The sequence below is a fragment of the Musca vetustissima genome, unplaced genomic scaffold (assembly GCF_032173495.1).
Source record: "Musca vetustissima isolate MV318-11 ecotype Yass unplaced genomic scaffold, APGP_CSIRO_Mvet_v1 utg49774, whole genome shotgun sequence".
In the NCBI taxonomy this organism is placed as follows: domain Eukaryota; kingdom Metazoa; phylum Arthropoda; class Insecta; order Diptera; family Muscidae; genus Musca; species Musca vetustissima.
The window spans coordinates 52,189-69,120 of record NW_026889727.1 but is presented as its reverse complement, the minus strand read 5'-3'; the positions used below and the strand labels follow the sequence as shown (position 1 = coordinate 69,120).

Genomic DNA, 16,932 nt, shown 5'->3' with positions numbered 1-16,932 from the left:
TTTAAATTTCGATAAAGCCACACTTCTCTTTGTCTACAAAAAAACCTATTGTCCATCTATAAATACTCCTTTTAGACTTTCCTGTAATTTTGTTCCTAGGTGTTCATGGCGTATGAGTGTTGAACCTACTTATACGCCACCATAACCTAATGTAGAAAATTTAAATTTTCTGTAGGTCTTCTGTACGTCAACGCGACTTAATGTAGAGTTTTATAAGAGCATTTTTCTAGTTCTTCACAGGTGCTGGATTTTATACTCTTCACATTGGGAAAAATCGGTTCAGATTTAGATATAGCTCTCATATATATTTTCGTCCGATTTAATTTAAATGGTGTACCAAAGACCCTAAATGTATTTCGATTTGTACGAAATTTGGCATAGCGTAATCAATTAGGTCTAGAATGATGTGTGTTAAGTTTTTTGAAAATCGGCCCAGATTTACATATAGCTCCCATATATATTTTCGTCCGATTTAATGTAAATGGTGTACTAAAGTCCCTATATATCTTTCGATTTACACGAAATTTGGCATAGCGTACTAAATTAAGTCTAGAATGATGTGTGCAAAGTTTCGTGAAAATCGGTTCAGATTTAGGTATAGCTCCCATATATATTCTCATCCGATTTTAGGTAATTGGTGCACCACAGTCTCTGAAAATCATTCGATTTACACGAAATTTGTCATAGCGTACTGAATTAAGGCTAGAATAACTTGTGAAAAGTTTCGTGAGAATCGGTTCAGATTTAGATATAGCTCCCATATATATTTTCGTCCGATTTTATGTAATTGGTTCACCAAAGTCCCCATATATCTTTCGATTTGCACGAATTTTGGTATAGGGTACTGAATTAAGTCTAAAATGATGTTGCTAATCTTCGTGAAAAGATTCATAGCTAGGCCGATTGACACAACGTACTGAAGTAATATAAATTAGTCTCTGGCAATTTTCCCTGAAATCGGTTCAGATATAGATATGTAACAAAAACGCGTCGTCTGCTAGGATACGTATGTACAATATACCCAAAGTGGTGAAGGGTATAATATAGTCGGCCCATTCGAACTTTACTACTTTCCTTACTGGTTTCAATTGAATTTCCCGTTGTTATTTGAATATCTTCCCCCAATCGTAATTTATTAATGTTATTCCCATTTCGTGTAAAAATATTTTTACATCTGTAACTTGGAATTTCCACCGCAAATGAAATGAAATCGAAATTTCAGACATTCCCTATTTTTTTTTTTTCAATTCACTTTCCATGGCATCTCGTCTTGCAACCAATCATCTAGACAGTGGTAACCACATTAACATTACCCACAATGTTGCATCATGATAAAAAAGGGGGCACAATAACAATGACAACAAGCAAGCAAAATGCAACAATGAATCCCAATGATTCGATAATTTCAAGACCCTCCCCCGCCCCCCTACATGCGGCAAATAATAAATGGATGGATGTGTGATTACAATTCACACATCACCCAGCTTGGCTGGTTACTGCCACCCATCCATTCATTGTTGTTATTATGTCAACACAAATGTCATTATATGTCATTATAAGATAGATGGATGATATACCCATTCCTCAACATACCTCAATCAATGAGAAATCCACTTTGATGATACGCTGCTTGGAACGCGGTGTTGTATGGATTTCATTCGACTCCTGCAGTTGCTTCAATGAATCCCGCAATTTATATTGGTGCAGCTGTTGCTGCTGGGATGAGACCGGCGGTGCGCCTGCTGCAGCTGCTGGTGATGCTGATGATGATGTTATTGTGGTAGAAGTAGGAAGCACTGGAATGAAGAAGACAGAAAAAATACCAAAGAGTTAGTCACAAGATGGGGCAATGCAACAAATTAATGTGATGCATAAACAATGTAATCAGAGGCGAAAATGTTGCACAAAAAATGAAGAAGAAGAAAATGTAGATTAAGTTGTAAAATCAAATAAAAAGTATTATATCACCCAAGCTGACATCGCTGCAATGCATCTGGAAGATGGCAAAATGCGACAGCTAGGGATTGATGGGAAAAAAGTATTGGGGGAATTGTTTTCTTTACACTCAAAAAAAAACTCATATTTTTTAAAAATGTAGACCCTTAAAAATCTAGGCCTTGTCTAGACTCTTGAAAAAATATCCTTTAAAAATCGACAACTTAAGGTGATCTTTAAAACGCCTTGTGTAGACCCTTAAAAAATCCAGACCTTGTCTAGACTCTTGAAAAAATATTCTTTAAAAAATCCACGCCTTGTGTAGACCCTCTAAAAATACAGGCCCTTGGAAAATATTCTTTAAAAAATCCACGCCTTGTGTAGACCCTCTAAAAATACAGGCCCTTGAAAAAATATTCTTTAAAAAATCCACGCCTTGTGTAGACCCTCTAAAAATACAGGACCTTGAAAAAATATTCTTTAAAAAATCCACGCCTTGTGTAGACCCTCTAAAAATACAGGCCCTTGAAAAAATATTCTTTAAAAAATCCACGCCTTGTGTAGACCCTCTAAAAATACAGGCCCTTGGAAAATATTCTTTAAAAAATCCACGCCTTGTGTAGACCCTCTAAAAATACAGGCCCTTGAAAAAATATTCTTTAAAAAATCCACGCCTTGTGTAGACCCTCTAAAAATACAGGACCTTGAAAAAATATTCTTTAAAAAATCCACGCCTTGTGTAGACCCTTTAAAAATCCAGGCCCTTGAAAAAATATTCTTTAAAAAATCCACGCCTTGTGTAGACCCTTTAAAAATACAGGCCCTTGGAAAATATTCTTTAAAAAATCCACGCCTTGTGTAGACCCTTTAAAAATACAGGCCCTTGGAAAATATTCTTTAAAAAATCCACGCCTTGTGTAGACCCTGTAAAAATGCAGGCCCTTGGAAAATATTCTTTAAAAAATCCACGCCTTGTGTAGACCCTCTAAAAATACAGGCCCTTGGAAAATATTCTTTAAAAAATCCACGCCTATTATAGGCCTTGAAAAAATCATCTTTAAAAAATCCACGCCTTGTGTAGACCCTCTAAAAATACAGGCCCTTGGAAAATATTCTTTAAAAAATCCACGCCTATTATAGGCCTTGAAAAAATCATCTTTAAAAAATCCACGCCTTGTGTAGACCCTCTAAAAATACAGGCCCTTGAAAAAAAATCATCTTTAAAAAATCCACGCCTATTATAGGCCTTGAAAAAATCATCTTTAAAAAATCCACGCCTATTATAGGCCTTGAAAAAATCATCTTTAAAAAATCCACGCCTATTATAGGCCTTGAAAAAATCATCTTTAAAAAATCCACGCCTATTATAGGCCTTTAAAAAATATTCTTTAAAAAAATCCACGCCTATTATAGGCCTTGAAAATATATTCTTTAAAAAAATCCACGCCTATTATAGGCCTTAAAAAATATTCTTTAAAAAATCCAAGCCCTTGAAAACATATTCTTTAAAAAATCCACGCTTTGTGTAGACCCTTAAAAATCCAGGTCCTTGAAAAAATATTCTTTAAAAAATCCAAGCCTTTGAAAAAATATTCTTTAAAAAATCCAAGCCCTTGAAAAAATATTCTTTAAAAAATCCAAGCCCTTGAAAAAATATTCTTTAAAAAATCCAGGCCCTTGAAAAAATCTTCTTTAAAAAATCCACGCCTATTATAGACCTCGAAAAAATCTTGCTTAAAAAATCCACGCCTATTATAGGCCTTGAAAAAAAATCTTCTTTAAAAAATCCACGCCTATTATAGGCCTTGAAAATAAATCTTCTTTAAAAAATCCACGCCTATTATAGGCCTTGAAAAAAAATCTTCTTTAAAAAATCCACGCCTATTATAGGCCTTGAAAAAAATCTTCTTTAAAAAATCCACGCCTATTATAGGCCTTGAAAAAAAATCTTCTTTAAAAAATCCACGCCTATTATAGGCCTTGAAAAAAAATCTTCTTTAAAAAATCCACGCCTATTATAGGCATTGAAAAAAAATCTTCTTTAAAAAATCCACGCCTATTATAGGCCTTGAAAAAAAATCTTCTTTAAAAAATCCACGCCTATTATAGGCATTGAAAAAAAATCTTCTTTAAAAAATCCACGCCTATTATAGGCCTTGAAAAAAAATCTTCTTTAAAAAATCCACGCCTATTATAGGCATTGAAAAAAAATCTTCTTTAAAAAATCCACGCCTATTATAGGCCTTGAAAAAAAATCTTCTTTAAAAAATCCACGCCTATTATAGGCCTTGAAAAAAAATCTTCTTTAAAAAATCCACGCCTATTATAGGCCTTGAAAAAAAAAATCTTCTTTAAAAAATCCACGCCTATTATAGGCCTTGAAAGAATATTCTTTAAAAAATCCACGCCTATTATAGGTCTTGAAAAAATATTTTTTTTTTTTCAATTCCAACTAGTTAAAATATGTTTTCATTTTTTCCTCGAGTGTATTAGTAAGTCGAACTTTTGAATAAGACCTGACATAGTTTTCTCATAACCTGAATTGAATTATTTTGGGAATACACAAAACCCTATACGAGGAAAAAATGTGTAACACTTGTGTGTTATGTTATAATACCACCTTTTATGGCGGCGGCATGGATTACTACACCTCAGATCCATTGCTGTCATAATTTTTCCATTAAAAATTCTGGCTAATGCAAGTCGAGTGTCGACTGTTAGTGTGTATGTGTGTGTGTTCACAACCATCATCATGTCCCATTCGGTAGTTCTCTTCTTTGACCTGCAAGTCGTCATAAAAAAGGTCTAACGCTCTGTGTTCTTGCGTTGTGTAAGCTATGAAACAAGTTCTTTCGTTCGTTCGTTCCACCGTTCCATCCAGCTGGGAAAACACAAGCCGATGTTGTCTGAAACATCAAATGTTTGTTTAGCTTTTGAGGCAATGAAGAACCAAAAAAACAAAAACGAAAACTTGATTTTGTTTCCTTTAACGCAGCTAACGGCGACGGCGGCAAAATTCAGCAAAATGGCCCGGCCCGACTGGGTCTGGTCATATATCTGCTGACAAAATATGGCCAACTAACATTGCCATTCATCACCTTAGAAGTTGCTGCTGCTACTGCTACATGAAATGCCGTTCGTTTTTCTTGCTGTTGTTTTTGTAAAAAAAAAAACAACAACAATTCTCAATTGCAGAACAATTTAATTAAAATGAGGTTAAAGTATTCTAGAAGTGGTTCTTTAGGTATTCAAGTGTTTGATGTTTTGGTGAGAACAACAACAGCAACAACAAAAAAAACAATTTGAAAATAAATATATGTATGTATATAAGGTGACAGAAAACTGCCTCAAAGAGAGAATAATTTATGAAGCCAAGGGCAAAGATTAAATAATTCTTTCGAAGCCTGAAGGAGAAAATGCTTACGACTAATATTGAAGGGTTACCCGAGGTTCCAAACGAAATGACAAAGAGATATCATAAAAAATGTAAGTTAGAGTTTGGAATTTTTGCACGGGCATTGCGAATGCTCTTGCGATCAATGGTACTGAAAATGGAATATATCGGTCCAAATTTTGGTACAGACCCTATGTAATAGTACATCCCAATATTCGGTATTTTTGGAGACGTTTTTCAACTAAATTGCCTTTAATTTCATATTTTTTAATCTCATAGGGTAGAAAATGTTCATACCAAAAATGATCAATATTGGTGCAAGTTTAAGAGTTGGGTCCACATAGGGTTACCTTCCGAATCCCAATCTTTTGGAGATTTCAGGTATGTTTTTCAATTTTGGAGACGTTTTTCAACTAAATTGCCTGTAATTTGATATTTTGGAATCTCATAGGGTAGAAAATGTTCATACCAAAAATTATCAATATTGGTGCAAGTTTAAGAGTTGGGTCCACATAGGGTTACCTTCCGAATCCCAATCTTTTGGAGATTTCAGGTATGTTTTTCAACCGAATTGGCTTAAATTTGATATTTTAGATTCTCATTGGGTAGCAAATCTTTCAACCAAAAAATATAAAAATTGGTTCAAGTTTAAGAGGTAGCTCCCATATATAGGTCCTACCGATTATTCGGTATTTCGGGCATATTTGATAGTGTTTTCATTTTAAATAGCTGTAATTTTGTATTTTGGGTTCTTGTTGGCTAACAAATCTTCCCTCCAAAAATTGGCAATATTGGTTCAAGTTTTGGTAGAGGTTCCATTTAAGGTTACCTTCCGAACTCCAATCTTTTGGAGATTTTAGGTATGTTTTTTAACCGAATTGTCTTAAATTTGATATTTTAGGTTCTCATTGGCTAGAAAATCTTTCAACCAAAAAATATAAATATTGGTCCAAGTTATTGGGTACCTCCCATATAAGGGTACCTTCCAAATTTCGATATTTTGGGGATATTACATAGTGTTTTCAATCTAAATAACTATAATTTTGTATTTCTTGTTGGCTAATAAATCTTCCTTCCAAAAATTATCAATATTGGTGCAAGTTTTAGAGTTGGGTCCCACATAAGGTTACCTTCCGAATTCCGATCTTTTGGTGATTTTAGGTATGTTTTTCAACCGAATTGTCTAAAATTAAAAAAAATAGGTTTTCATTGGCTAGCAAATCTTTCTACGAAAAATTATCAATTTGGCCCAAGTTTTAATGGATAGCTCCCATATAAGGGTCCTGCCGATTATTCGGTATTTTGGCTATATTAGATATAATTTTCAAATTAAATAGATGTAATTTTGTATTTTGGGTTCTTGTTAGCTAAAAAATCTTCCCTCCAAAAATTAGCAATATTTGTTCAAGTTTTGGTGGAGGTCCCATTAAGGTTACCTTCCGAAGTCCGATTTTTTGGAGATTTTAGGTATGTTTTTCAACCGAATTGGCTTAATAAATTTTATATTTTAGGTTGACATTGGCTAGCAAATATTCTTTCCAAAAAATATCAATAGTGGTCCAAGTTATGGGGTACCTCTCATAAAAGGATCCCGCCGACTATTCGATATTTTGGGGACATTAGATAGTGTTTTCATTTTAAAAAGCTATAATTTTGTATTTTGGGTTCTTGTCGGCTAACAAATCTTCCTTCCAAAAATTGGCAATATTGGTTCAAGTTTTGGTGGAGGTCCCATTTAAGGTTACCTTCCGAATTCCGATCTTTTGGAGATTTTAGGTATGTTTTTCAAATGAATTGTCTTCAATATTATTTTTTAGGTTGTCAATGGCTAGCAAATCTTCTTTCCAAAAAATATCAATATTGGTCCAAATTTTGGGGTAGCTCACATATAAGGGTACCCTCCGGAATTTCGGTATTTTGGGGATTTTAGGCTTGTTTTCAACCGAATTGGCTATGATTTAGTATTTTGGGTCCTCATTGGCTAGAACACCTCCCTGCAAAAAATTATAAATATTGGTTCAAGTTTTGGGGTTTGGGACATTTTGAGTAGTTTGGGGACATTTTTAAACCAAATTGGCTGTAATTTTATATTTGGGATTCTCATTGGTTGGAACACCTCCCTACAAAAAATCATCAATATCGGTCCATGGTTTGGGGTAGCTCACATATGAGGTAACCTTCGGAATTTCGGTATTTTGAAGATTTTTGGTAGGTTTTTTTAACCGAATAAGCTGTAATTTAGTATTTTGGGTTCTCATTAGGTAGCAAATCTTCCTACCAAAAATTACAAATATTCATTTACTTCTTAGGGTAGCTCCCATATAACGGTACCTTCGAAAATCGATATTTTGGGGAGTTTGGGCGCGATTTTCAACCAAAATTGCTGTAATTTTATATTTGAGATTCTCATTGGTTAGAATAACTCTGTACAAAAAATTATAAATATTGGTTCATGTTATGGGGTAGTTATCATATAAGGGTACCTTCGGAATTTTCTCATTTTGGGAATTTTAGACACGGTTTTGAATCGAATTAGATATAATTTGGTATTTTGAGTTATCATTGGGTAGCAAATCTTGCTACCAAAAATTATAAATATTCGTTTATTTTTTAGGGTAGCTCCCATATATGGGTACCTCCGAAAATTCGATATTTTGGGAAGTATGGGTACGATTTTCAACCAAAATGGCTGTAATTGTATATTTGGGATTCTCATTGGTTAGAATACCTCTCTACAATACCATATCAGGGTACCTTCGGTATTTCCGCATTTTGGGATTTTTTGACACGGGTTTTAATCGAATTAGATATAATGTGGTATTTTGACTTTTAATTGGGTAGCAAATTTTCCTACCAAAAATAATAAACATTGGTTTAATTTTGGTGATAGCCAATATTTAAGAGGACCTCCCGAATTTCGATATTTTGACGATTTTAGGCACGTTTTTCATTCGAATAGGCTGTAACTTAGTCTTTTGGGTTCTCATTTGGTAGTAGATATTCCTTCAAAAAATTATGAATATTGGTCCACTTTATGGGGTAGGTCCCATATAACGGTTCCTCCCGAATGTGGGTATTTCAAGAAGTTTGGGCACATTCGCCTTCGGATGGTGTTTCCAAGAAATATTTATATCATATCCCCATATAAAAGCCCCAGTCGATTTTAGGTATTTTGAATGTCCAGTCTACAGATTGATGGTATATATATATATATATCCTTCTGCAGAGACAGGCGAGTTTTTCACAAGGTATTGCAAGATCTTCACAGGGCCCACTGTAAATACACCCTCTTAATTTTTTATTGATAATAAATATTTACATTTTTCCACTTTTATTCTTCATCCTCGACCATAATCGCTGAACTATAAACTTTTGTGCTACCTACATACCTAGTGGCCCACATAGTATAACTTCACCATTTCCCCACACACCTTACCACCCCCCTTGCCACTCTGCATAGTTGATTGTAACAAATTAAGTCTATAATTTTATTTCTTTTTTTCCTCAAATGAATGACAATTGAATTTCCATTTGTAAATATCAACGCCAGCACCTCCCCTCTCCCCACAAAACTTTCATTTTCCTATAGAAAACCAATCGGTTATACAGCTCAGTTACACCCACCCACGTCATGGACGCGTAACCCAACTATGAAAGAAAAAAAATTATGGAAATTTAATTTTACAAGACGAGGAGGAAGAAGAAGCAGAAAAACAGTTGATTTCATTTTGCATTTATTCGTTCGGTCGCTCATTCATTCATATCTTCTGATGCTACTCAACCATAAATTTGTACTGTTTTATGTCAACGGGACGGGGTATATTATAAGATGAAAGAAATTAAATGAAAACTATCATGTTTTTTTAAAGGTTAGGGTTGAATGAAAATTATGACCACTACAACTAATGGTACTACTATTCGACATGAGTATTTTGTCATTTTTATTCTCATAAATTTTTAACGTAGAAGAATGGAACTAATCACCTCGATGTTTATTTTCGAAATAGGAATGACAGGCCACAGCTCCATCTAGGAGAAAATATCAATACTAAATAAGCAAGGACCTCAACCACTGCAAAAATTCCAACAGAAGATGGAAGGAGTTAGAGCCACCCAGAAGAAAATGGTAACATTAAATAGCGAAGGTCCCCAACCACTGCACAGAATTTAAGGATACGTTTCTAGGTAATACTAGATGGCAGCCCTAGGACAAGACTATAGCAGGCCAAACAAGGTTATAGCAGGGGAAAAAATTCGTTCAAAATCCCTTTCGAAAATGTGTAAAAAGAGGAAATGTATTCAAAGTCCCGAGAAGAAGAATAATACCAGATTTTAAAAGAAGAATAGGACATTTTTGAAATTTAGTTTCATAGGGGCTATACGCTTTCCAGATTCAAATTTATTCAGGTTTAGAGAATACAATTTTCACATTATATAAATTCCATTTATCACATTTCCTGGCTTATATATGTACCTTATAGTGAAGAGAAGATGAACTGCATCAAAAGCCCCCTGACATTCAAATAGTCATACTCGATATCGACAGACTTAAAATAGAAATGGAAGGAAATAGCGCCACTCAGAGTAAAATGGCAGAACAAAATAAGTACGGACCTCAACCACTGAACAATTTAAACAAGTGTTGTTTCTAGGCAACAATAGATGGCAGCCCCATCACCTCGAATAAGGCTACAGCAGACCAATTATCTACTTTGCTGGAGCAAAAAACAATGATTAACGAAATAACACAATGATCTATCGATGATAATGGCGAAGCTTTTTCCTAGCTCTAATATGTTCCTTAATTCATTAAAAGTCTCCTGAAACATCAGCAGACCCAGACAAAAATGGCAACACTAAATAAGCAAGGACCTCAACTACTGTACAAAATTCAAAGAGGCGTTGTTTCTACACAACGATAGATGACATTCCCGATACTTAGGACAGGAGACTAAACACCTACCTTGCTGGAATAAACAATGCTTTAGGAAATATCACAATGATTTATAGACGAAGATGCTTTTTCCTGGCCCTAATATGTTCCTTATAGTGAAGAGAAGATAAAATGATTCCTAAGTTTCATGACATTCTAATGACCAACCTCGGCATCAACAGAGGAGCATAACTTTAAATAGAAATTAGAGGAAATAGCGCCACCGAGAAGAAAATGCCAAGATTAAATAAGCAAGGACCTCAACCACTGCACAAAATTCAAAGTGGCGTTGTTTCTAGGCAACGATAGGTGAAAGCCCCATCAACTAGGACAAGGTTACAGGACACTAATCACCTACTTTGCGGAAACAAAGAAACAATGATTAACGAAATAACACAATGATTTATCGATGAGGATGGTGATGCTTTTTCCTGACCTTAATATTTTCCTTATAGTGGAAGGAACATAAAATGCATTAAAAGCTCCGGACATTCTAATAACCAACCTCGGCCTCACAGGTGATCATAAATTAAACTAGAAATGGAAGGAAATAGCGCCACCCAGAAGGAAATGGGAACACTAAATAAGCAAAGACATCAACCACTGTAAGAAATTGAAACTGGTGTTGTTTCTAGAGAGTAATAGATGACAGCCCCATCAACTAGGACAAGGTTACATTATACACTTTACTGGAATAAAAAACAATGATTAAGGAAATAACCCAAGGATTTATAGTGTAAGATGGTTAAGGTCATGTTTTCCTAAACCTAATCTTTCACATCCTTACAATCTCTCTCCCGCTACTCCTTCCAGAACCCAAATTATCTAGCCGCTTCTTCACCTCTGCGCATTATTACCTTAACGTATCATAAATATTCATAACACATTTATATTTCTATATAGAAAGAAAAGTGAAACGCCATAATAAAACAAATAAAAATAATAATAATAAAATCATGGTCAAATGGAGACAACTTTGGAATAATAATTTTCATAATGAGTAGAATTCCCTACGTCCCTAACTTGCCGTCCATCCCACTCACGAAGTAAAAAAAAACGCATCTATAAACATAAGGTCAGGACAGAAAATATTGTGTCTGTAAAGGATAACAACGACCAAGCGACGAACAAACATTTCTTATGCAAAGTATCCTTGATGAGAATGGCAAGGATATACAACAACTGTGTGTGTATATATAGGTTCTATTTATGTACATACATATATGCATATATAGTAAACAAAAAATGTATATAATTAAAAGCAATTCATGTAAGTCCTCCACAAGACAGTGGATCAAAAAGATAACGACATATATTTCTAAAATATTTGACAAGTTTGGAGATACCTGAAATCATCAAAATACGGAAAATTGTCTGTACACTTCTATGGGAGCTATATTAAAACGTGGACCAATATTTATAATTTGGAAGAAGATTTAACACAACTACTTCATTATTTGGCTGGGTTATCCTCATGCGTTGATGCGAAGTTGATTATTCGAATATCACGACAGCTTCGGATGCTATACATTTTTTTCCAATTTTTCGAAAGATACTTTTAAAGAAATTTTCCTATGTAGATAATTGCTCTACTGCAGCCTTGTCTTAGATGACGGGACTGCCATCTTTCGATGCCTAGAAATAATGAATCATTGAATTTTGTATGGCGGTTGGAATCTTTGCTTATTTAGTATTACGATTTTCTCCTGGGTGGCGCTAACTGCTGTTATTCCTATTTTTTTATCCTCATGTGTAGATCCTGATTCGGTGATTGATTATTATAATTTCTACATTTCCTCATTTTATTTTTGATCTCTATAAGGTAGGTGGTCTGCTGTAGTCTTGTCCTAGGTGATTGGGCTGACATCTATCGTTGACTAGAAACAAAACCTCCTTGAATTTTGTGCAATGGTTAGGGTCTTTGTTTGTTTAGTGTTGTCATTTTCCTCTGGGTGGCTCTACCTCTTTTCATTCCTATATTGACTTATATTCAAGTGTTGAAGCCGAGGTCTTCGGAAACATGACCATTTTTTACACATTTTCGAAAAACGCTTTTAAGTAATTCTTCCTGTTCCTATAAGTAGATAATTACTGTAGCCTTGTCCTAGTTGATGGGGCTGACATCTATCGCTGTCTAGAAATAATGCCTTCTTGACTTGTATGCAGTGGTTGGAGCCCTTGATCGTTTAAGGCTGCCTTTTTCATTTGGCGCCTTTGCCCTTTTCTTCTCCTGTCATCAATTTTTTTGGGTTATCCGCATGTGTAGATCATGAGTAATTGGTCGGTTATTAGAATGTCAGGGCTGTTCGATAAATTCCTCTTCTTACACATGTTTAAAAGGCACTTTCAAAGATATGTTCCTCTTTCATTAAGTAGAGAATTTCTGTACTGTAGTCTGTCCTTGAAATGTTATCAGGCTGCCATCTATCGTTGTCTGGAAATAATGTCTCCTTGAATGTTTTGCAAGAGGTTGGTGTCCGTACTTCTATAGTGTTGTGTTTTTTCTCTGGGTGGCTCTATCTCCTACAAGTCCTATATTGAATTATCCTCATATGTAGATCCTGATTCAGCTGTAACTTGTCTTTGAAATGTGATGGGGCTGCCATCTAGCGTTACCTAGAAAAAAATATCTTCTTGGTTTTTGCAGTGGTTGTGGTCCTTGCTTACTTAGTACAAACGTTTCACCGTGTCATGTAGGTGATGCTAGCTCTTGTCACACCTATTTTGTGTTGATCCTGTTTCCATGGTTAGTTATTATAATGTCAGGGTGAGTCCAATGCAATTCTTCTTTTTTCTCTTCCTCTATGTAAATTTTAGTCTGTTCTTACATTTTGTGCATTGGTTCGGGTCCTTGCTTGTTTAGTGTTGTCATTGTCCTCTGGGTGGAAAATGTCATTTTCCCCTGCTATTCCTATATTGAGTTATCTTCATGTATAGATCCTGATTCATTGGTCGATTATTAGAATGTCAGACGGGGCTTCGGATATATTTTCTTCTCTTTTTACAAATTATCGAAAGACAATTTAAAATAATTTTTTCCTTCTCCGCTAATTAGATGATGGTCTGCTGTAGCCTTGTCCTTGGTGATGATTCTTGGGCTGCCATCTATGTACTCGTTGGTGTCTTCGGTTATTTAGTATTGGAATTTTCCTCATGGTGGTGCTATCTCCTGTGATCCCTATTCTACGTTATCCTCATGTGTAGATCCTGATACCGTGGTTGGTTATTGGAATGTCAAGAGGTTTCGGATGCATTCCCTCTTTTTTAAATTTTTGAAAGGCACTTTGAAAGAATTTTGCTCTCTTCCCGGGTCTTATCGGTTTGTAGTCTGGTACACTATTTACTATTTTTCGGTGTAGCCTACATATGAAGATCCCGGTTCTTCTATAAGTATTCGGAATGGCCTCCCCATGTTTTTTGGGTATAATACCACTATGAAGCGTCCAGTCCTTTTGTAGGTAATTGGAAGGTTCTAGCCACAATGACTATATTATAACATTACTAAGTGTTTGCGATTTATTATTCCGGAACCTTGGTGAGTCTAAACAATTTGTTCACTGAACCTTTTTTAAAATAAATCCATGTTCCTACGAAGGCCCCATACAAAGGCTAAGCATAATTTATCGGTAGATCTCCACACAATTTACAAACCTGAGATATTGGTATTTTTTGACAGCTAATTTACCATGCCATAGTCCCCATACAGAAGTTCCGATCGATTTACCGACACTTTGATTAGAAAATCCGGCTAAAACTGAAACCGGTACTATTATATGTGAGAGATGGTAATACGTTGAATGTTGCGGTCAAAGGTGTGGGCGAAAAGGATCAGTCACCTCTTTTATAGAAGATCAAAAAGACCCATAGGTCTGCCTATGGTTAGAAGTGAAGGCCAAACGGCCTTCTTATAGAATTTTTTAAGAAATCCTTGAATAATAGTAGGTCTTGAAAATAATGTATAAAAAAATTCCCGCCTAATAGTAGGCCTTGAAAGTATGTTTTAAAAAATCCCCGCCTAATAGTAGTTGTAGTAAGGACCTGCATATTCCATTTTCTCCACTCTATGGTGGTGGGTATAAAAATTAATTAGATGTCCTGTTATATTATCGGAGATCCAAGGATCAGAAATCCTTTTAATAGAAGATTAAAAGTTTTATAGAAAGCCAAGAGGTTTGCCTTGTATAATCCGGAATGCGAAATTCCAACCACTTTTGTTAGATAATCCGGTCAACACCTTAACCGATACACTTTTTTAGAGTTCTTCGAAAACATCGGCATGTATATTCGATTTTTTTCACTTTATGGTATAACACTTTAGAGCATATAACAGTGGATCGGAAGTTATTATTCAGAGTTTCAAGATCTTTTAACAATACATTTCAGGAAACCCTCAAAAATTCTGCTTTTAACAAATCGTAAAAATTGTAAATCCCTGTGCATCCTACAAGGTGTTGATATTTACCTGAACGCGGTTTGGGTGTTGGTGGCACATGTTGATGATGATGATGGTGCCGACTGGCATTATTATGATTACTAGAACGGGGTCTTGGTGCTGCTCTGGGTGTGGGCAGTGGTTCTTCAGCTTCAGACTGTGAACAATAGAGTGAGGCATCGCTGGCCTCATCCACGCCATCAGAGGAAGCACGTGTTGTTGGGGTGGTTTTTGATAAAGACGACGTTACCGATGATGACTTCAACGCACTGTTATTCGCGGAACCGGGGGTGGAGGACGAGGAGTTCACTTTATAACCGGTGGTTGTTGTCATTTTTGTTGAAATGGAATTTTTTCCCGGTGTGGTTGTTGTTGCTGCTGATGATGGTTTTCTTTGTGCATTTGACACTTGGAGATGCATTTGGAGTTGAAGTTATTTGAAGTTAGATATTGCTTTGTATCAAATGTTGTGTTGTTGATGTTTTTGTTGTTGATTTGTTATTATTAATTGTATTGTTGTTGTTGTATTAGTCATGCTAGACAGCTAGCCTGCCTTGAACGACTAGACAGACAGAAAGACTTGTTTGTCATCGATAGATTTTTTTGTTATTATCCTTGTGCCGCTTTTTTGTTTAGTTAAAAGAACAACCACAACAAATAATTCTCGCTCTCTCTCTCTCTCTCTTTGCCACTCTCTTTTTTTTTAAGAATTTACAATTTCACTTTCAGGCCGTTCCCTTAGCTTTCATTCGTTAGCTTTCTTCCGTTTTATTTCGACGGCCTATTTGACACATGACATTTGTTACAGATTTTTCTTTCTTTTCTTAGCCTTTTTCTTTATTCACTTTTTTCTTTCTTTGCTATCATCATCGATCCACAATAACATTGGAAAACTTCAGAATGGAAATTTTCAATAACAAATTTAAAACTTTTCCACTCTTCTTTTCACCCTCTAAAGGAACAACATTCCAGGATAAAATTCTTTCCCTTTTAGAGAAGAAGAAAAAAAACCTTGCCACAACTTCTTTTGTTCACCTCATTTATTTGGATTTTCTTTTAATTTTTCGTTTCTTTCCTTTACACGTCTTTACAATTCTCCGTACGCGAAACAACTGATTTTTACGACCAGTCACTTTGGTTGTCTTGGCTACCACACACACAACACGATTTTGAACCCTTCGTTTCGTTATGCCATAGCGTTTCCACGAAGTGCGCATGTGCCTGCCCTCTCAAAGTCAGCAAAGGGGAAATGAGTATTGAGATGTGGTGAGAGAGCGAGAGGGAGAGTACTCTCTTTGGTAAACAGCTTTAAGCTTTCGTAACTAAAATAGCACAGTTATGCTTTTTTGCAACATAAATGGAACACCAATCACACAGAGATGCCACTTTTGGGAGTTTTTGACCAATATATATATATACAGTGGTGGCCACAGAATTAAAACATTTACTGTGGTAAACATTTTTTGATCAGCCCTCGATTCGTTTGAAGTATTTTTGAAAATTTTTTAATTCAGAACACTTCGATATACTGCACTTAAGAGATTTAGTGTGGAAATGGAAAATTATTTCATGCAATTTTTCCATAAATAACGGTTTTTATGAAAATACATCGACTTTGAAGTGGCCATATAATTAAAACATTGTGTAATTTTTTACTTTACTGCATTTTTTTTTTAATATTTTTTAAAAAAGCTCTTTAATTTAGTTAAATTATGTAAACTAAGCACCGATAAAATCATTTACTGATAAAAATTTTTGAAAAAAATCTGTAAAATCTATCAAAATTGCCAACAATTTGTACAGTACACCTAACATTCAGAAAATCACCTTTATTATAGAAAATAAAGGTCCGAATGCACCAGAAATTGCTAGAATTAGTAAAAAACAATAAATAATTCTCAAAATAAATAAATATTTGAAATTAAAACTCAAAAAATGGGAATTAACCTAAAGGAACGATTCAATTTCAATAGCCTTTACTGAAGAAGGCCGGAATATTTTTGCAGTATGTGAGAAAATATCGATTGATATTGGTATTTATTATATCAAATCGATTGTTCGAGTAGTACAGAATATATTTAATCAAAAAATTTATCAGTCACAACAGAACGAACAGAGATCAACACCTATGTTGACGAGAAAACGTTTCTGGTACACAGCAGCATGTTTGATGGTTAACTCTTGACCCTTCAAATCTATTGAACATGACAATATTTTTCCAAAATAATATTTTTTGGA

General features: G+C 35.0%; 1 protein-coding gene across 1 annotated transcript in view; it reads right to left on the bottom strand.

Annotated features, from left to right (window-relative positions):
* The window catches only part of LOC133337355 (protein spire-like), a 78,981-nt gene that overhangs the window by 14,418 nt on the left and 47,631 nt on the right, over positions 1-16,932 (bottom strand). Inside the window, exon 9 of the mRNA XM_061545585.1 lies at positions 1,594-1,796. Coding sequence (XP_061401569.1) covers positions 1,594-1,796 — 203 coding nt within the window. The remainder of the gene's footprint in view (positions 1-1,593; positions 1,797-16,932) is intronic.